The sequence below is a fragment of the Doryrhamphus excisus genome, linkage group LG21, assembly GCF_037039965.1.
Source record: "Doryrhamphus excisus strain RoL-2023G ecotype Guam linkage group LG21, RoL_Dexc_Guam_v1.1, whole genome shotgun sequence".
Lineage (NCBI taxonomy): Eukaryota > Metazoa > Chordata > Actinopteri > Syngnathiformes > Syngnathidae > Doryrhamphus > Doryrhamphus excisus.
In genome coordinates, this window is record NC_136377.1 from 14,830,001 (window position 1) to 14,846,863 (window position 16,863).

The window sequence follows — 16,863 nt, forward strand, 5'->3', positions numbered from 1 at the left end:
CGATCAGCAGCAGCAGCAGAATGGTGACACTCGTCAGCAGCACTCTTCCTCACGTGCTCTGCTTCGTTGTGCAAACGTTTGCGACATCCCACAGAGGTGAGGTGGCCACACCCACCCACACCTGGGACCACTTGTGGATCATTGCAAGATCACAGATCTCACTCTTATCACCATCCCTCATCCGTATCATCGTTCAATGCATTCTCACCACCATCCTCAGCATCATCTCAATTATCACTTTAAGAAGGGGGGGGGCGTGGTGAGGGGGGTGTAAACCTCACACCACACACCTTTCTGAATGAGGTCAGTGTCATGAGGATGAGAAGGTGTGCTCACGTACAACTTCAACTTTCATTTATCAACTACAATTACATATTGTTATACTTACACAATGTACACAACAATGTGTGTGTGTGTGTGTGTGTGTGTTTCTGAATGAAGGCCCATTTTTTAAAGCAGAGAAACAAGAGGAGGTCTCACTTTGATGAATGACTCTCTCTCTCTGTCCTAATTAACCACAGACAACATGTATGGTAAAGCCCTGCTATAAACCCTTTATGGTGTGTGTTTCTGACCTGCACATGATCTCATGTGTGAGCAGAACTCGACACATCTCCGGGTTCTTGTCTTGGCCCTCGTACACGATCGGCTGCAGGAGAAATAAAAATGAAAAAAATACGCACGTGTCAAGCTTTTAAAGTGCGCGTGTGCGCATGCGCTCACCTGTTTGCTCATAGAGTCGACGAGTCGAACAAAAAAGTCTTGTTCCGTCCTGATTCCTGAAACAGTCGGCATACTTTGATTGGTATTTAATTAACATGCTGTACAATAACTAATAAAGATCAACGAATGTCTTTGTAATGAGCGATGGACAATGACGACACGTGTAGCTGGTGCACCCTGTGTTCCCCAAGTGATAAAATAAGGACATGTACTCACCGTTACTGTAGAGCAGCTGCAGACGGTAATGGATGCCATTATTCGTCTTTTCTCCGCTACTCTCCTGCACACCAACGCATGGTTAGCATCTTCTTTATTTTTGCATTAAACCAAAAAGTTTCCAAAAAACGAGAGCTAGGTGCATGTAGCTTGTACATATTAATTTTCATGAAAAGTTTCACAAGGATACGACGGCCGAGAAGGATTGTGATGAAATATATGAAAGTGGATTTAAATATGAGGGACGTCCATTAGTTAAATAAATGTGTCATTTCAGCCACGTGATAATTATAGTCATGCAATACATGTATACAGTAAATTCATATTTCAGCTCACCAAAGTACAAAGAGTGTGTGTACCTTGTCCTTCTCGATGAAGTCCACAAAGGTGGTCCTCTCGATCTCCACAGGTTGACCTTGGCGGTCATACAGGGCCAGAACAAAGTGGAAGAAGTTGGACTTGCGCAGGTTGGAGGGGGGCTGCTTTTCAAAGTGGGCCCGGGCCAGACCCACTCCACTGCGTACACACGTACACGCATGTATTTAACAAAAAGGCTTTGGGGGAGTGGAATGGAATTATTGACAATATTTTATGAGCAGAGAGAAGAATGTGCGGTAAATTATTGTCTTTTTGTTAAATGTCCTGTTTGGACTGTAAACTATTTATTTGTGGCAAAATAATAATAATAAAAAGAAATGATGTAGGACACGTGACTAATTAAGACGATTATATCTAAAGAACGAAATAATCATTCCTAGAGTGCGCATCCCTATTGTCAGCTTCTGCTCACCTCTGGGCGGCCGTGTGGGCGTCCAGCACGCCGCCCCCCTGCATCCAGCCCCGGACAGCGTTCATGCCCCCCAGCGGCTCCTCCTTTAGGCTGCTGCCGTTCCGCTGGATGCTCTCCTGGATGCCGAACATGAACGAACCGTTGTGGCCGTGCACGGCACTTGTTCCTCTCTGGGGGTGTGTACTACATGTGCCAACACTTGAAGATGTCCAAATGGAGCAAAGGTGGTCCAAAGTCTCTGCTGGCTACCACGACTTCATCATCACTGGAGTCCTGCAGGGTCCACTTGATTTCCAGTCCGTCTTGTCCTGAGGAGGTTTGGGAGAAGACTTCCTGGAGGTTCTATCCTGTGAGGAGCACACACAGGTTCTCCCGCCACAGGAGGGGAGTGGGGGTTACGGTGGAAGGCAACGAGGGACTACATGGGCGTGGTCAAGACGCGAGGCCACGCCCCTACGTGGCAGCGTGGATGTGTATTTGATGACGGTGGGGATAAATAACATCAAGTTAGTTTCATGAAGCATTTAGTCGCTGCGGAGTGTCGGCAAACAATCACTTGTTCAACTTTTATGTAGGGCAGCTAAATAAACAGTCGAGAGTGACACCACCGCCACTAATAATAAATGAGCATGATTGAGGATAATTGCAGCCACATTTTCCCTGTGGCAACATCTGCTCTTTCGAAGCTAAACATTCAGCCGTGATATTGATCGATCATTGAGCTACCACGCAAGGTTTTATGTGAGACATTTTGCTGTTTATTAATTGTACTATTTCCAACTAACATATGGACACGTCATTATAATGGTTTGTCTACCTATAGGTGTGCAATGCTTTCCCGAAGACGGTCGTAAATGTTTGCCTTTAGCAAGTGGATGAAAATATCACATTAAGTATTAGCAATAATCACTAACGTAGATCAAGAGAACAATTTAAGCGTGGGTTGTCGTTAGATGGTGTACCTATTGAAATGAACTGGGACCTTTTTGTAATAATTAAGGGGAATAAAACAGAAGCATACAGTTTAACTACCCACAAAAAAACCCAACACTTAAACGCACAAATGCTTCCCAGTTAACTCTCAAGCTGTAGAACTGCACCGGTCTGCAGCGCCATCGTGCGGCTAATTCGTGACACTGCAAAGAGGCCATCTACTGTAAGTTTAGAGGAATTTAGTTTTATGTTCAAGCAGTCAAAACACAAAAGAAAAATCAGTGCAGAGTGGATGCTTCATTTTAATTTGTGAAAAATGCCACAATCCTACAACGCAACTGGCCTTCATTCACTATCCTTACACCAGGTCCTCGTGGAGTCACGGACTACAAGAACAACCCAGGACTGAAGTTCTGACCGAGATCAAGTCAAACACTTCACCCTGCGGTGCTCTGCGACACAGCTATGCTCGTTCTAGAAGGTTCTAGAGTGAACGGGTGATGAGCTTTAACAGTCAGGAGTACATTTCTAGGATTTGGAGTGGTGCTGACTAGTAGGATCTCCATCAAGCAACCTTACTGCTTGAGAGTCAGCAGTGATGGAGCTCATGTGCAAAATACATCAAAGTATACATTTCATCTCATACAAAAATAATCAAACATTTTAGTGGTGTGGGGGGAGGGGGGGTCTTATCCTACATTCATCATGTATTCATGCTCAACACTGCCCCCCCCCACACCACTGCACTGGGTCTTATGTGACCTTGACAAGAGCGCTAACACTGCGTTAAGGTAACAGGCGCCACTCCGAGTCATCTGCGTCCAGCTGATCCCACTCCTAACAGTAGAGGGCACCGGAGTGATCACGTCAGCTGTAGGATGCATCATACGGGCTGGAGGGCGAAGCCAAAGACAAGTAACATCATGAGAAGCGTCGATGTGGCAACTGACGTCGCACAACAGCTTTGGATTGTTGCTTATAGAGATGACATCAATGCAAATTTGGCCGCACCACCCACCAATCTCAAAAGCCAAATCACTGCTTTAGGAGATTGGAGCACATCAGGGAAGAAGGAAGGGATGCCTTGGTAACCATGGAAACGTGCAGGCATCTACATAAGAGGCATGCAGCATCAGCAACATTAGAACCGTTCAGGCAGCGCACAGGAGTGTGCATGTGGCTTCACGTTCCCCCATCACGCAGCTCTAAGTGCTGGTAGGAATGTTCATGGGTGGGCGGGGCGCCAGGAAGCAAAACTAAAAAGGATTTGTAACACTGGACTGCAACTTGGCGGTGTCGTGCGATCAAATGTCAAGACATCAAAGCGTCCAAAGGCGGCTGAGCGAGGATGGGGGTACTTGTGTCCTACTGGTGATGTCACTTCAAACCAGGACGACCTGTCGCCAGCAGGGGGAGGGAATCCTGGCTTTTGGGTTCTAAAAAATTAAAATTAAAAAAAGGGCAATGTGGTTTTCAAAGTGTTCCGGACACAACAGGAGAGCCAATCAGTGGACAAGTTAGCGTGTTAGCTTACATGCATGTCTGTGGGTGGGGCTCATGGGCTAACAGCTTGTGATTGTCCAAATAGGACTCCCGGCCCATTGGGCATCACAGCCTCCTGGATGGGCAGCTGTGAGGAGGTGGGAGGTGGGGGATAGGGGTGTGTATCCACCATGTTGGAGGAAGAGGAGGAAGATGACTCTGTGGTGGAAGATGAAGATGATGCAGAAGACTTAGTGGCACGTCCAGCATCTCCTTCCTCATATCCAGTCTTCTCCCCAAGATCTGTGGAGTCTTCCTGTCCTGCAGGCCTCTGGTTGGCTGGGGGGGTGTCTGTATTTGGGGCTGCACTGGCAGCTGATTGGCTTTTCAGTTGAGCGTGACAAAGAGGGCACGTCTCCTGCACATAGAGCCACTTCTTCAGACAACCAGCGTGGAAGAAATGGCTGCACGGTGTGATGACAGCGCTGTTCAAGTCCTGGAAGAACATGTCAGCGGTTAGAAACAGACCCACGATGCTCCAACAGGAGACGCCAGATTGGTCACCTGGTAACAGATGGCGCAGATGTCGTTGTACTGGCGCAGCTGAGCGTCGCTCGCCGTCGGGAGGCTTTTGATCTTGTTGACGGCATCCCGCCTCAACAGAAAGCTCTGCCAGCCCAACTGCGCTCGAAGCCACACGTTGTAGTAGGAGTGCACCAGGATGATGGTGCTGCCCATCACACTCCACTCTCCAAACACCGTCTCAGACACACCGTAACACACCACGCACACCGCCACCTGACACATTAGGACAAACACGTTGACTGATACACATCACAGTCCTGTATTTTTGTTTGTCCTACCAGGAACTCCAGCAGTCTGTAGGTCCCATTGACGCAGTAGATCACTTCATCCATGTTCTCCACAGGAGCCTTACGAAACTCCTCTACCATGAAGAGCACGTAGATGAGCAGGGTGCCCAGCACCTGCACACAGCAGCACCGATCAGCCAGATCTGGCGCACACACAAACACACACACAAACACAGCAAGACTTACCTGCAATGAAGTGAGAATGGAGGAAGAGATGATGATAAGGAGCCAGAAGTCCATGTGGAAAAACTGACAGATCATGTAAGCCATGTACGCCGGGAAGATGAGGAGAAACAAACACAATGACACGGCTCGGAAGTGCTTCCACAAACTCCTGAGAGGATGCCGGAGGAAATGATAAGGTAGAAAAGTTATTGGCGCGCTGGCTTTCCCACTCCTTTGGCTTTACATGACTATTTTACATGCACTAATAGAGTGTCAAAGGGAACCTATTATGCTCATTTTTCCCCATTGTTGTGGAACCCTAAGAGCAGCTACACATGATAACTAGCACAGAAAGCTTTCTAGATCTTCCAGAATCTGCACATATTCCAGCAGTATTTCTTTGGAATCCCACACACGGCCCACCTCTAGGCACACCCACTCCACTGTGGTTGGCCACACTACCATGTACTCACGATAGCTCCCAAACCCACTTTATAGTAATTGATAAACAGTATAGGAGTTGATAATAAACAGTAATTTATCATTTTTAAATGTCCGCTTTTAACAATCAGGTTGGTTACTTCAAGACGTCTCTGAATGGCAAGTAGCTTTAGCATTTTTTTGGGGGACTACCAGTGTTTCAAAAACTTGGGGCAGACTCAGTGAACTTGTAATTTGCTCCCCGCTCCCTGTATGCACACGCTATAATGATACACAGACAACTGCTTTTGTTCCATTACATCAACAATTAGGACATTGATGAATTGTTACTGTTTGTTCCTCTGCCTCCTCGACATGACCAAGTTCAGCACCAGTTTGTCGGCTAGTTCAGCTGCATACTGGCCCATGTTCACAAAACAGTCCGGTGTGAAATGACATTGACAGATTAAAACATTTTAATTTGCTGGTAGGGAATCAGGACTCCAACCACTTTTGCCTGATGTTTGCCTCATTAGGAATTGTAAACAAATGTAGCTTTCCCTTACACCTGAAAACACTTCCTGGGAGACACTGCTAACACCAAGCAGCGGTCGGGGGAGGGTGGGGGAAGAGCAGAGAGCGTATCTGGCATACAGTGCACGCCCATATAAGGAAGCCATCACAGAGAGCCAGTGTTAGAAAAAACCTCTCTGAAACCAAGCGCTTAGAGACATCTCTAACTTATTTTGGGCTCACTTCCAAATGCGCAAACCTTAACAGTTTCCCATTAAGATATGTGCAACTTCCTGTTTACTTTCAGAGGCACAGGTTGAATCTCACACATACTTGTCTCTGGAGGCCCCCAATGCCAGAACGATGGGGTCGGCTATCTCCAGCATGGACTGCAGAATGGAAGCAACCACGATGAAGAGGATGATGGAAAGCAGGAAGGCTCGGTGGATGACCTGCAGCTCAATGAGTCCGGTCTGGACGGCCAGGATGAGCAAGGTGATGCCCTCAGTCATGCCCCTGCACACGAGTGGCAAGGAAATATGTAAGCATGTGTCCTAATACAAGTCATGCACCACCATAGCATCACGCACCTGTGCATGGTGTTGTCATTCATGAAGGCCCGGTAGCCCTGCAGGTAGAACTTGCAGAGCGTGAGGACACCCAGAGCGATGAAGGAGACGGTGAAGACCAGACCCAGTAGAGAGTATGGCGTGCTGCAGCACTCTGCGATACTGCAAGGAACAACAATAACTCTTCAGACATGTGTGAAGGACTCAAAAACACAAGCTGACACTCTGATGTGCACACACCTGGTGAGAAAGAGGAAGAGGAGCCTCTCTCTAGAGGTGGGCTGGTCTCTGGTGCTGAAGTACGAGTAGATCTGCAGTGCAAAGAGCAGCAGCCAGAAACACATAAAGAGCACTGGGAGGACAAGCTGATTCCACAAGGACATTCCCAAAGCCAGCAGCCCATACACCTCCACCACCTGAACACATGGAAACAAGAGGGTCAGTTCCAATGACAGTCAGAACCTGCCCAGTCCAGTTACAGCTGCACCTACCTGGACTAGCTCCTTGTAGGCAGTCTTCGCCAGGTTGTACGGCACCAGAAGGTTGGAAGCCAGGAAGTAAATGACCTCCAGTCCCGTGAAGATCATGGAGAACTTGTTGATGAAGACAATGGTCTCCAGAGGGACCAGACACAGTCTGGCCACCAGAGGGAGCAGATGAGCCGAGAAGAGCCAAATCCTTTTGGTCTGCATCACGCATGAACACAACGTGCACACGACTAGCTGACCTGTGAGGAGCGCATAAATGCTCATGAACATTTAATTACAACATTAGAAATACAAAAACAATAAATGATGAAAACAGAAACTGTGTGACCCAAAAAGAACTTTCTAGCCATATCTCGTGTAGCTGTATAGCCATGTTAGTGCAGACTTCAGCAGTCCGTGTTCTATTTATAGCACCGAGGCGCCATCAATGTTCCAACCACGATGAATCCACAAACATCAGCAAAAAGCTTCTTGTTCTACTGGACCTTAGTGAGCTGAGGGTTGCCCAGAGTACTTTAACACACACACACACACACAATCCACTTGCACTATGTCATGTGACCTTACCTATGAGTGCTGTGGTGAACCTGTTCATGGAGAGAGGTTCCAAGTACACGGGTCCCTCGTGGCCAGACTCCAGCTCACTGCGCACGTAATCCCTGAGAGGAGATGTCACACAGATTGACGCTTGTGTGTGAGCTTGTGTTTGTGTGTGTGTATGCCTGCGCATGTGTACCTGGACACTTGGTGGCCAGCAAAGAGGAGCAGAGCCGTCAGCACGTACAAGTAAAGTTTGACCAGGTGCTGACGAGGCAGCGTGAGCAGCACCAAGCTCAGAATGTAACCTGCGCACACGGTAAAAAATACATCCCAAACTTGTTTTAATGGCTCTGTGTGTGTGTGTGTGTGTGTGTGTGTGTGTGTGTGTGTGTGCGCGCGCGCGCTTTTGTGTGTGAGCATTACTAACCCACGTAATGCAGGTAGAGGGCCAGGTACTTGTACTGGAACAGAGGGTTGTTCGACAGGCTGGAGCGTTGGATCTTCTGGAAGAAGGAGCTGACGTCCCAGCGGTACAGAATGTCCAGCAACATGATGCTGGGGACACGCAGGCCCACATTGAGCACCGCCTCCACACGATCCTTCACCGCCATGAGCTCAGTACGACTGCTGATTGGCGTACGGAAGAGACCCCTCGGATATGATGTTCCAGCAGGTGGTGCTATAGAGGACTGCCACAAAGGAGGAGGAAAAGTGATATCCTCATAGGATGGCAGCAATGATGAAGGGAGGATGGAGACAGAGAGAAGAGGACAAAAATTAGAAAGAACAATCAAGCCCAAACATTGCTTATTATTAGTGCCGTCAATTGATAAAAAACATATTCCAGTTAATCACATGTCTGCTCTGTGATTATTTACACATTTACCTTGGGATTAATTAAAATACTTTATCTATTGAAGTATGACAATTGGCTTGAACTGTGTTTTGATATAAAAGTAGCACACGTGTGGTTGAGTAAGAAATATTTAACAAACCAACATTTAAAAGCTAACAGCTATACACATGAAGACAAGACAATGTGCAGCTTTTTAAACTGAACTTTCGTGTGAAGCAGATATGGGTCTCATTCATCGCTGCTGTAATATCAGAAGCCTGAAGAAAGTAATTCTTGGTGAATGGAGGAAAAGAGGGGTCAAACAGATACCAGGCAATCTCATATTATATTAAACAAAGATTATTTTTTGTGTCTGTTGTTCTCTGTCACTTTAATGTTTTTGTGCCATTCAACAACACAAACACATTCTGTCTCTTGTTGGATTTTTTTCCCCCGCTTTCACATTCCTCTATGGTCATAAAGACAAACTGATCTGGAAACATAATCGCAGGAAAACAGTTCACAATGAAATGTGAGCAGCTGGATTGGTAGGGCATATTGCACATTTGTCGAGATCGCATTTCATATTTCATTGTTCAACTCTCAATAGGCTGCATGGGAACCAGTGAATGTGTTTTATGTGGACAGAAAGTTTTTGGGGCTCGTGTGGAAGAACTGTGAGTTGGGGAATGGTGCATTTTTGAAAACATATGCATGCTAGGTTAATTGGCGACTCTAAATTGTCCATGGGTATGAATGTGAGTGTGAATGGTTGTCTATATGTGCCCTGTGATTGGCTGGAGACCAGTCCAGGATGTACCCCGTCCAAAGATAGCTGGGATAGGCTCCAGCATGCCCGCGACACTCGTGAGGATAAACGGTAGAGAAAATGAACAAATGAATGTATAACCCCCTGTCACTACTCAACAATGGTAATTAAAGAGAGACTTCCAGTGGACCTAATTGATGAATTACAACAGTCAGTTGCTGAAATGTATCTGAACGAGTCATGTACATACAGGATATAATGTACTACAAGCCAGCCAATCACATCTTAACAGTCAGCGTAGTTGCAGCTCGAGGATTTTTACGTCACCCTCCGCACAGAGAGGCTTCGTTTTGTTTCAAAGTCGATTAAGCAAACTGACATCAGCGCCGTTGTTTATTTTGGAGGTTCTCACTTTGTTCCCGTCTCTTAACATCCAAAGTATATTTACTATGAACATTAAAGTTTTCTTCCTGCGTCACACAGTAGCACCAACATCACGATGACGACGTGTTACATAATTTAGAATCTCTGTTTATGTAACATAATCGGCTACAACTGTATTTTTAACACGTAATCCATCCAAAGCCACAGGCTGCTTGGAAATCATTGAAGAATTAACAGTTTCAGGCGACACTTTATCGTGAATGATAAGTGATGCTGAAATGAACTCTAGTAACCTTTCTGTCTGCCGAGATGGCAACAAATCGAATCACACATTGCGATGTATTGACATTATTGCAAATATACAACATAACGAACACGAAAACATATGCAAACTCTGGCTAGAACTGTTTACTGAAAAGTGCGTCCTTGCTCAGCAGAGGATGAGCCGCATTGAGCAGCCATCAGGCACAGCGCCAGTTAGTCAAGCTAACAGCTAGCCTCGACACAAGCTCAAAGCTGCCTGTCAGCATCACGGCAACAACATAAACATCACAACCGTTTAGTTCAAATGCTGTATGTTTAACTCTTACACACAAGCGACTACCTAAAGGCAGATGTGTAGTATATTAATAACACATTACCACACTAGCCTTTGCGCCACTCACCTCCATTAAAGCCATCCATCAGTTAGCTAGCAAGCGAGTTAACTGTTACAAACACAGGCTTGCTAGCAATGCGTATAGCATTTATCAAATGACAGAAAAGTACAACTTACCTGTAAAGTATGACGATTACAACATTTGCAACGGACTCTTGGTGTTTTCCGGCGAGGCCATCGACCATTTTAAAGGGGCACCGCCGCAGCTTAAGGTCCTGAGAACGGAGCCGCTTGTCGCTGACAGGATGCGGCCGACCCGCATATCTCACGGAGTAGCCATTTTGCTAGCAGCAGCGAGGACGCACTACGCATGTGCAGTAATGAACAGAATGAATGGACTCCCCTAAATCTGACTGCTCGTTATTTAACAATACACCGAGATTACGTTAACATCTTACGTTTTTTCGGCAAGGTCATCAAAATAGTAATAATCATATTTGTGATTAAATTACTGTGTTGTAACGTTTGTTTGTTGAGTCACAAGATTCAAAAGTAAATAGAAGCGTTTCAAGACGACCACCAATGCGGTTACCGTAGAATAATCAGAAGAACAGTTTGGACGTAATTGGAACTAAAGAAGAAAGCCGACTGGTTGCTCATGACAACGGGGCTTTGTTGCTACGTCACTACCGGCAGAAGGCTCAGGCCAGGAAGAGCTCATCTCGCTGAATGAAGCTGACAGAGAACTTCATCGAGACCGATTTTAGCCCAAATCTGAGCTCTTCTGTTCCGAATCACATGCTAGCATCACATGCTAACTTGCTGTGCCAGGTAAGCACGCAACCAACGTGTACTTTGATCGGGTAATGTCAGCTAGCTGGCCGCCTATCTCGCGGACACAGCTCGCCTGTTAGCCACCGCATGCTAAAAACATCAACACGGTGCTGTCAGCCTTGCTTGTCTCTCTGCCTTGTGTTTAGTCATCCCGTGTGTGCGTACGTGCGTGTGTGTATGTGAGGAGCCGCTTTGAGCCATGTCCGTGTCAGTCATCATCAAGTGGGGAGGACAAGAGTACTCCATCACGTCCCTCTCGGAGGAGGACACGGTCATGGACCTTAAACAGTCCATCAAGACTCTGACAGGGGTGCTCCCAGAGAGACAGAAGCTGCTGGGGTTGAAGGTCAAAGGTTAGTGTGTGAGGATCTTTATCATGTTGTTGATTTGTCTTGTTGTCATGGCGTGTAACATTCCACTAACAGGAAAGCCAGCAGAGGACCAGGTGAAGCTGGGCTCTCTCAAGCTGAAGCCCAACACCAAGATCATGATGATGGGCACCAGAGAGGAGGGCCTGGTACATCACACAGAAACACACTAACAGACTAATACACTCGGCCACCGCATTAACACACAACAAACTAACAGACTCGGATGTTCCTGGCCGTGCTAAGAAAGCAAGAACTTAAAAATACTTGTCCAAAGAACCACCAAAAAATTCAGCATATTCACAGTATGGAACAAATATTTTTATGTCTGTATGCAAGCATGTGTGTACGCCTTGGGTATTTAATGGACTACTACAGACTCAAAAATAAAGACTCATTGGGAAAATGGTGATGTAACCCCTAATTCCCAATGCACCCCCAGGGGTACGCCTCGGAGCAGAAAGACAGAATATTAATTTGTTAATTGCTGTGTGTGTATTATATAAACAAATAACTACATCTGATGATTATTTTGTGAATTAAGAGTGTTTAATTCCCCCACCATCATTCTGTGATCATTCTGCATTAAAAAAAAAACACACCAATGCAGCAACAAACAGCTGACATGCTAACACACAACGCAATGACACACTGGCAGATAAAAAGACACTAACAGTGACTGGTGTGGCTTTTGTGCAGGAGGAGGTTTTAGCCCCACCCCCAGAGAATGACGATGTGATCAATGATTTTGACATTGAGGAGGAGGTCATCGAAGTGGAGAACAGGTTTGTGTGTGTGTGTGTGTTCTGGAGGGTTGCTTGACTGGAATTTAAATAATCTGTTCCAGGGTCAAACAGTAGCAAAAGCTTGATTAAGTGTACAGTAGGCACTGTTTAAAGTTCTTCCCTGTCATACAAGTGTAAAAAGAAGAATGTCATTTTATACTGTCCTCCCTCCAGAGAGGAAAATTTGGCTAAAATTGCGCGCAGAGTCAAAGACTACAAAGTGGAGGAGATGAACCCTCCCAGAGAAGGCAAAAGACTTCTGGTTCTGGATGTGGACTACACCTTGTTTGGTGAGTTTTAGCCACACCCACAATTAAAATGCACACACACTCCTTCAGTATACACACACACACGTGTACACGATGTGTGTTTTAGATCACAAGTCGTGTGCAGAGACAGGCCAGGAGCTGATGAGGCCATTCCTTCACGAGTTTCTGACATCAGCCTACGAGGACTATGATATTGTGATCTGGTGTACGTATGACTCATCAGTCGGCATTTTCCGTGTTTCCTTTGTCTTTCAAACATTACTGTGTGTTTTCTTGTAGCTGCCACCAGCATGAAGTGGATTGATGCCAAGATGAAGGTCAGTGGCACACTTTTATCCTAGGTGTTGGTGCTGGATTACGTTTGAGGCCGAGGTGAGGCCGTGTCATTACATCACACGGGTTACGCCTCCAATCATTTATTTGCCAACAAGCTGCAACGCTGGTGTCTGTGGCCCAAAACGTTGTTGAGCTCCTCCAAATAAGGCATTGCTCTCCTCCGCCCACAGACGTTTTCCTCTGTTTACCTCATTATGCAAATGGTTCACTCACTCAGCCCAGCAAGACTGTGGAGCAAGAGTTGAACCAAAAAGAGGCAGCTTCAGTTCAAAGCAATTGTGGAACCATGACAGTGGAAAACCAAAGCTCAGCTCCAAAGCGGCTAAAGCAAGACAAACACAATAAATCGGTACGTTTATATGCAGTCAATATTCCGGTTCCTGAAACATTCGAAATAACCCGCTTACATGCCTGAGGATTATTCCTGTATAATTATTATTCCTGGTAATTGTAAACAACGGGGATATCATCTTCACAACATTAATGAGGTGGTTAGCTTCCCCTCCCACGCTCCAAAAATGTGCAGTTTTGCGTGCCGCCATGTTTTCAAATTCAATACTTCCTGTCAAATACCCAAGATTGCTTTCGAATGCAACATGCACAGAACACAAATCACACAAAACTCCAATATCTCGACCGGCAAATATATTACCCAATATTCAGGTTCGAAGAGTAGTAACCCAGGGTTACATGGGTAGTTTACATGGCCATGTGCATGGGTTATTGCTAATATTCCGGTTTTGGGTTATTTGACTGCATGTAAACGTAGCCAGTGGAATCTAGTTTTTTGTCAGTGATCTGTTGCAAAGGCAAGTTGAAACCTACGAAAATACAATCAATAAGAAATAATGCAAATCCAATGAATCCATTCTTGAAATGATTATAGCAACCTTGTTTCTTCAGTTTCTTGTGCATGTTATTTTTTGTAACAACAAAAGGCACATGTGTTTATCAGGAGTTGGGAGTGACTGACAACCCAAACTACAAGATCACTTTCATGCTGGACAGTGCGGCCATGATCACAGTTCATACGCCAAAGAGAGGAGTTGTGGAGGTCTGTTCGTGCCATTGCTGTTTCATTCACACTCTCTGTTGCCACTTGATGAAGTACCCATTTTGTGTATGTGTGTGTGCATGCAGGTGAAGCCTCTAGGGGTAATCTGGGGGAAGTACGAGGACTTTTACAGCAGGAAAAACACCATCATGTTTGACGACATTGGACGCAACTTCCTCATGAATCCACAGAACGGACTCAAGGTCGGTCAGCCCGCCAATTACATTGATTTGGCCTCAACTTCACTGCGACTGCCATGCACGAGCATTGAGGGTGCATGTGGGTGTTTTTCAGATCCGACCCTTCATGAAGGCGCACATGAACCGGGAGAAGGACCGGGAGCTGCAGAAGCTGGCCCAGTACCTGAAGGAGATCTCTAAACTGGAGGACTTCACCGGACTCAACCACAAACACTGGGAGAGGTAACTAAACACACACACGGTATTACTACTACTACTACTACTACTACTACTACTACTACATGATCTAAGATAGCAATATCTAATGTGTGTGTGTGTATGCATAGGTATCTATCCAAGAGGCAGCAACACTGATGAGTGGCACCTCCCATCCCGGCCCATTTGTCACACACACACACACACACAAATACACAAAGTACACAACACAACATCTTCACACACATCCTGCAGCCAGGCTCCGCCCACCCCACACTGACACCAGTCTGTGCATGTGTGTGTGCGCAAACATTGCTTACATGGACTGCAGCACGTGTCTACACAAATACACACAACATGCTGGTGCTGCACACAGACGCATGAACGCGGTAAACAACACGAAAAGGAAAGTCCTAAACTGTTTTAAGACTTCCATTCATTGTTCTCTGCATGTTGTCATAAAACCGGTGGAGGAAGTTGAAAGGGCCGTGCGTACATGCATGTGTGCAGCGTGTCAGCTGTGTCTTCTGGGCATTTCCACAACGTAGGATGCATATAGTTTGAGTGGATGGGTTTGGGTCGGGAGGAGGGTGACCTTGTGTTTGTATGTGTGTGTTTGGAGGACACACTCTGGCTGTAAATATGACAATAAAACTTTTTCTACACACAAGTTCAACCAGTTCAGTGTTTATTGAACTTTTTGATGAATAATATTAGAGATCATATGAAGTCTTTGGGAGGCAGTCAGCAATGTGTGCGTTCTCTGTTCACTCTGTAGGACAAAAAACCTTGTTATTGGGACAATGTTGTCATTTCAGTATAAAAAAGAATTATTCATATGACAAGCGAAGATGTATTATTTTTTTACACTCACATGCACCGGCTCCAGAGGCTCCAGAGCCCCCGTGTGTACTTGTCCTGGGCGCGCACACAAAACACAGACTTGCCGGTTTTGACGTCCACCTTGAAGCTAGTTCTATTTGTCTCAGCGCTCTGAGGGGACATGAGAGTCAGGCTCTATGAGGGTGAGTTCACAAGGCAGGACAAGGTTTGGGCTTGAGTTACCAGTACCATAATATGCTGGTCCGAGTCACAGGAGAGGCCGCTGCGGACCACCTTGACCTGGAAGTGCAGACTGAAGAAGGTGCACGGTCTCTGCCAGGACTCAGGGTAGCTCCAGTGGAACTCTTTGCCTTGAAGACTGTATAGACCAGGAAGTTGTTCTGGTCTCACTGAGGGTGGAAAAAGTTGGTGACTCACCAAAGAGCTCAGAACAAGAAGGTCCAAACACAGGGACGTACCAATGTCCCTTAGGTAGAAGGTGCTGGTGTAGACCTCCATCCGAGAAGAGCTGACCATGTAGACCACCACGGAGATGCGGTGCTGCTCTTCACGATACGGACAGCTGGCATCCTGGCAGACAAGTCCCGATCCATCAGAGTCCACTTGGCAGGGAAGGGTTTCTGAAAAGCTGCATGGCAGGTAATGGACTTTCATGACACTAATGGAGGCTCGGCACATGATCTCTCTATGTGGTGGCGCCACCTCGTGGACTTTTGACAAAGAACTGGATAGGTCAAGTCACTTCCATCAGGAAGTGACCTTCCAACAGACATGATGATGTCCTCACCGCTGTGCTTTGAACATCAGCACCTCAGCGTTGGGTCTGTACTTGTTTCTGGTCCATTTGCAATGGAATGAGCCGTTGTAGTTTGGAGCTGAACAGCGGATGTGACCTGACCCCGAACACAGGAGAAGATATCACAACCAGCTTCTCTAAAAATCAAATCCCCTCACTTACCTTCTCCAGGATGTTCCTCTTCCAGGATGACTGTCTGGTTGTCTGGGTCCTGTTGTGTCAGGACCACAGTGTGGTTTAAGTACTGTCCGTTGGAGCTCAGGTGGCAGCTGTAGTTTCCTCCCTTCATCTCATCAACCACAACGTTCACCTGCCTCCCATGCAGGGCCGGCTTGATCTCCTCACCTAACACATGGACCCGGTTCTAATAACATGGTTCACAGGGCCACACAGCGCAGCGTCTTACCGTCTTTCTTCCAGAACACAGCCCGATCTTCATAGGCCTCTCCACATGTCAGAGGGACATGTATCCTGGAATCAGCGTTAGGAACTTTCAGGACCACCACTACAAACACACACTGAACAATTAACAAATTCTCAAGTTTGGGGCATGGTTACAGAAATGGCACCAACCGTTGTCCATCAGAACTTCTACGTTGGAGGTGGTGTCACAGTAAAGTGCGGAGGACACCACCAACAGGAGCGACAAGAACATCTGGACAGAACTCATAGGACACAGGTCCAATGTGGAATGAGCAGAACTGCAGAATCCAGTCCAAGGTATGTTGATCATAACCCAGCAGGGTGTGTGTCGACGATAGAGACCTCTAGTGAGGTGCAAGAAGTCAGTATGTTGTTCTGGTTCAGGTTCTACACATCATGATGATGAAGATCTCACCTTGATGATGACACGACTCAGACACAGCATTCTATGTGAGCTGTGAAA

The 16,863-nt window shown here is 46.3% G+C and overlaps 4 protein-coding genes across 11 annotated transcripts in view; 1 reads left to right on the top strand and 3 right to left on the bottom strand.

Moving 5' to 3' along the window:
- LOC131138681 (transcription factor COE1-like) overlaps nt 1-2,100 on the bottom strand; it is a 25,101-nt gene extending 23,001 nt beyond the window's left edge. For 3 of the 6 annotated variants that reach the window (XM_058087822.2, XM_058087823.2, XM_058087817.2), the window contains exons 1-5: nt 1,730-2,099; nt 1,299-1,455; nt 940-1,003; nt 724-779; nt 576-649 (exon numbers count right to left, since the gene is read on the bottom strand). In XM_058087822.2, the coding sequence (XP_057943805.2) occupies nt 576-649; nt 724-779; nt 940-1,003; nt 1,299-1,455; nt 1,730-1,860 (482 nt within the window). In that variant the 5' untranslated portion in view covers nt 1,861-2,099. Of the gene's footprint in view, nt 1-575; nt 650-723; nt 780-939; nt 1,004-1,298; nt 1,456-1,729 lie in introns of all 6 variants that reach the window. The other 3 variants (XM_058087819.2, XM_058087820.2, XM_058087818.2) reach the window with 2 other exon arrangements.
- Nucleotides 2,101-2,946: 846 nt separating this feature from the next.
- On the bottom strand, nt 2,947-10,658 carry LOC131138650 (RING finger protein 145-like). 2 transcript variants are annotated; one of them, XM_058087748.2, is made up of 13 exons: nt 10,475-10,658; nt 8,139-8,400; nt 7,908-8,016; nt 7,739-7,830; nt 7,175-7,410; nt 6,924-7,099; nt 6,705-6,845; nt 6,448-6,630; nt 5,203-5,350; nt 5,008-5,130; nt 4,709-4,942; nt 4,197-4,640; nt 2,947-4,098 (listed from the first exon to the last, which is right to left on the bottom strand). In XM_058087748.2, the coding sequence occupies exons 2-12, from the start codon at nt 8,320-8,322 to the stop codon at nt 4,218-4,220; spliced, it is 2,049 nt and encodes a 682-aa protein (XP_057943731.2). In that variant the 5' UTR covers nt 8,323-8,400; nt 10,475-10,658; the 3' UTR covers nt 2,947-4,098; nt 4,197-4,217. The 2 variants fall into 2 exon arrangements, with proteins under 2 accessions (XP_057943731.2, XP_057943730.2); XM_058087747.2 differs by having other exon boundaries at nt 2,947-4,640.
- A 210-nt stretch (nt 10,659-10,868) lies between these two features.
- ublcp1 (ubiquitin-like domain containing CTD phosphatase 1) lies at nt 10,869-15,008 on the top strand. 2 transcript variants are annotated; one of them, XM_078787561.1, is made up of 11 exons: nt 10,869-11,128; nt 11,316-11,484; nt 11,557-11,648; nt 12,199-12,284; nt 12,459-12,574; nt 12,660-12,758; nt 12,833-12,870; nt 13,845-13,943; nt 14,030-14,146; nt 14,238-14,365; nt 14,470-15,008. In XM_078787561.1, the coding sequence occupies exons 2-11, from the start codon at nt 11,331-11,333 to the stop codon at nt 14,495-14,497; spliced, it is 957 nt and encodes a 318-aa protein (XP_078643687.1). In that variant the 5' UTR covers nt 10,869-11,128; nt 11,316-11,330; the 3' UTR covers nt 14,498-15,008. The 2 variants fall into 2 exon arrangements, with proteins under 2 accessions (XP_078643687.1, XP_057943733.1); XM_058087750.2 differs by having other exon boundaries at nt 10,878-11,128; nt 11,278-11,484.
- Nucleotides 15,009-15,024: 16 nt separating this feature from the next.
- On the bottom strand, nt 15,025-16,736 carry il12bb (interleukin 12B, b). Its single transcript, XM_078787562.1, has 8 exons — nt 16,551-16,736; nt 16,384-16,482; nt 16,140-16,322; nt 15,969-16,074; nt 15,640-15,809; nt 15,410-15,570; nt 15,213-15,331; nt 15,025-15,110 (listed from the first exon to the last, which is right to left on the bottom strand). Exons 1-8 carry the CDS (start codon nt 16,708-16,710, stop codon nt 15,083-15,085), a joined length of 1,026 nt encoding a protein of 341 aa, XP_078643688.1. The 5' UTR covers nt 16,711-16,736; the 3' UTR covers nt 15,025-15,082.
- Between the last annotated feature and the right edge of the window lie 127 nt (nt 16,737-16,863).

What these genes read in the sequence shown, in the direction of transcription:
- LOC131138650 (XM_058087748.2), bottom strand. Translation starts at nt 8,322, where the DNA reads ATGGCGGTGAAGGATCGTGTGGAGGCGGTGCTCAATGTGGGCCTGCGT. An exon ending in CCATTCTCACTTCATTGCAG is followed by an intron (nt 5,131 to 5,202) that starts GTAAGTCTTGCT and finishes TGCTGTGTGCAG; the next exon opens with GTGCTGGGCACCCTGCTCAT. An exon ending in ACAGACTGCTGGAGTTCCTG is followed by an intron (nt 4,943 to 5,007) that starts GTAGGACAAACA and finishes CTAATGTGTCAG; the next exon opens with GTGGCGGTGTGCGTGGTGTG.
- il12bb (XM_078787562.1), bottom strand. Translation starts at nt 16,710, where the DNA reads ATGATCAACATACCTTGGACTGGATTCTGCAGTTCTGCTCATTCCACA. An exon ending in TGTGTTCTGGAAGAAAGACG is followed by an intron (nt 16,323 to 16,383) that starts GTAAGACGCTGC and finishes TCCATGTGTTAG; the next exon opens with GTGAGGAGATCAAGCCGGCC. An exon ending in CTTCTACCTAAGGGACATTG is followed by an intron (nt 15,571 to 15,639) that starts GTACGTCCCTGT and finishes TTCCACCCTCAG; the next exon opens with TGAGACCAGAACAACTTCCT.
- ublcp1 (XM_078787561.1), top strand. Translation starts at nt 11,331, where the DNA reads ATGTCCGTGTCAGTCATCATCAAGTGGGGAGGACAAGAGTACTCCATC. An exon ending in GCTGGGGTTGAAGGTCAAAG is followed by an intron (nt 11,485 to 11,556) that starts GTTAGTGTGTGA and finishes TTCCACTAACAG; the next exon opens with GAAAGCCAGCAGAGGACCAG. An exon ending in ATCCACAGAACGGACTCAAG is followed by an intron (nt 14,147 to 14,237) that starts GTCGGTCAGCCC and finishes GGTGTTTTTCAG; the next exon opens with ATCCGACCCTTCATGAAGGC.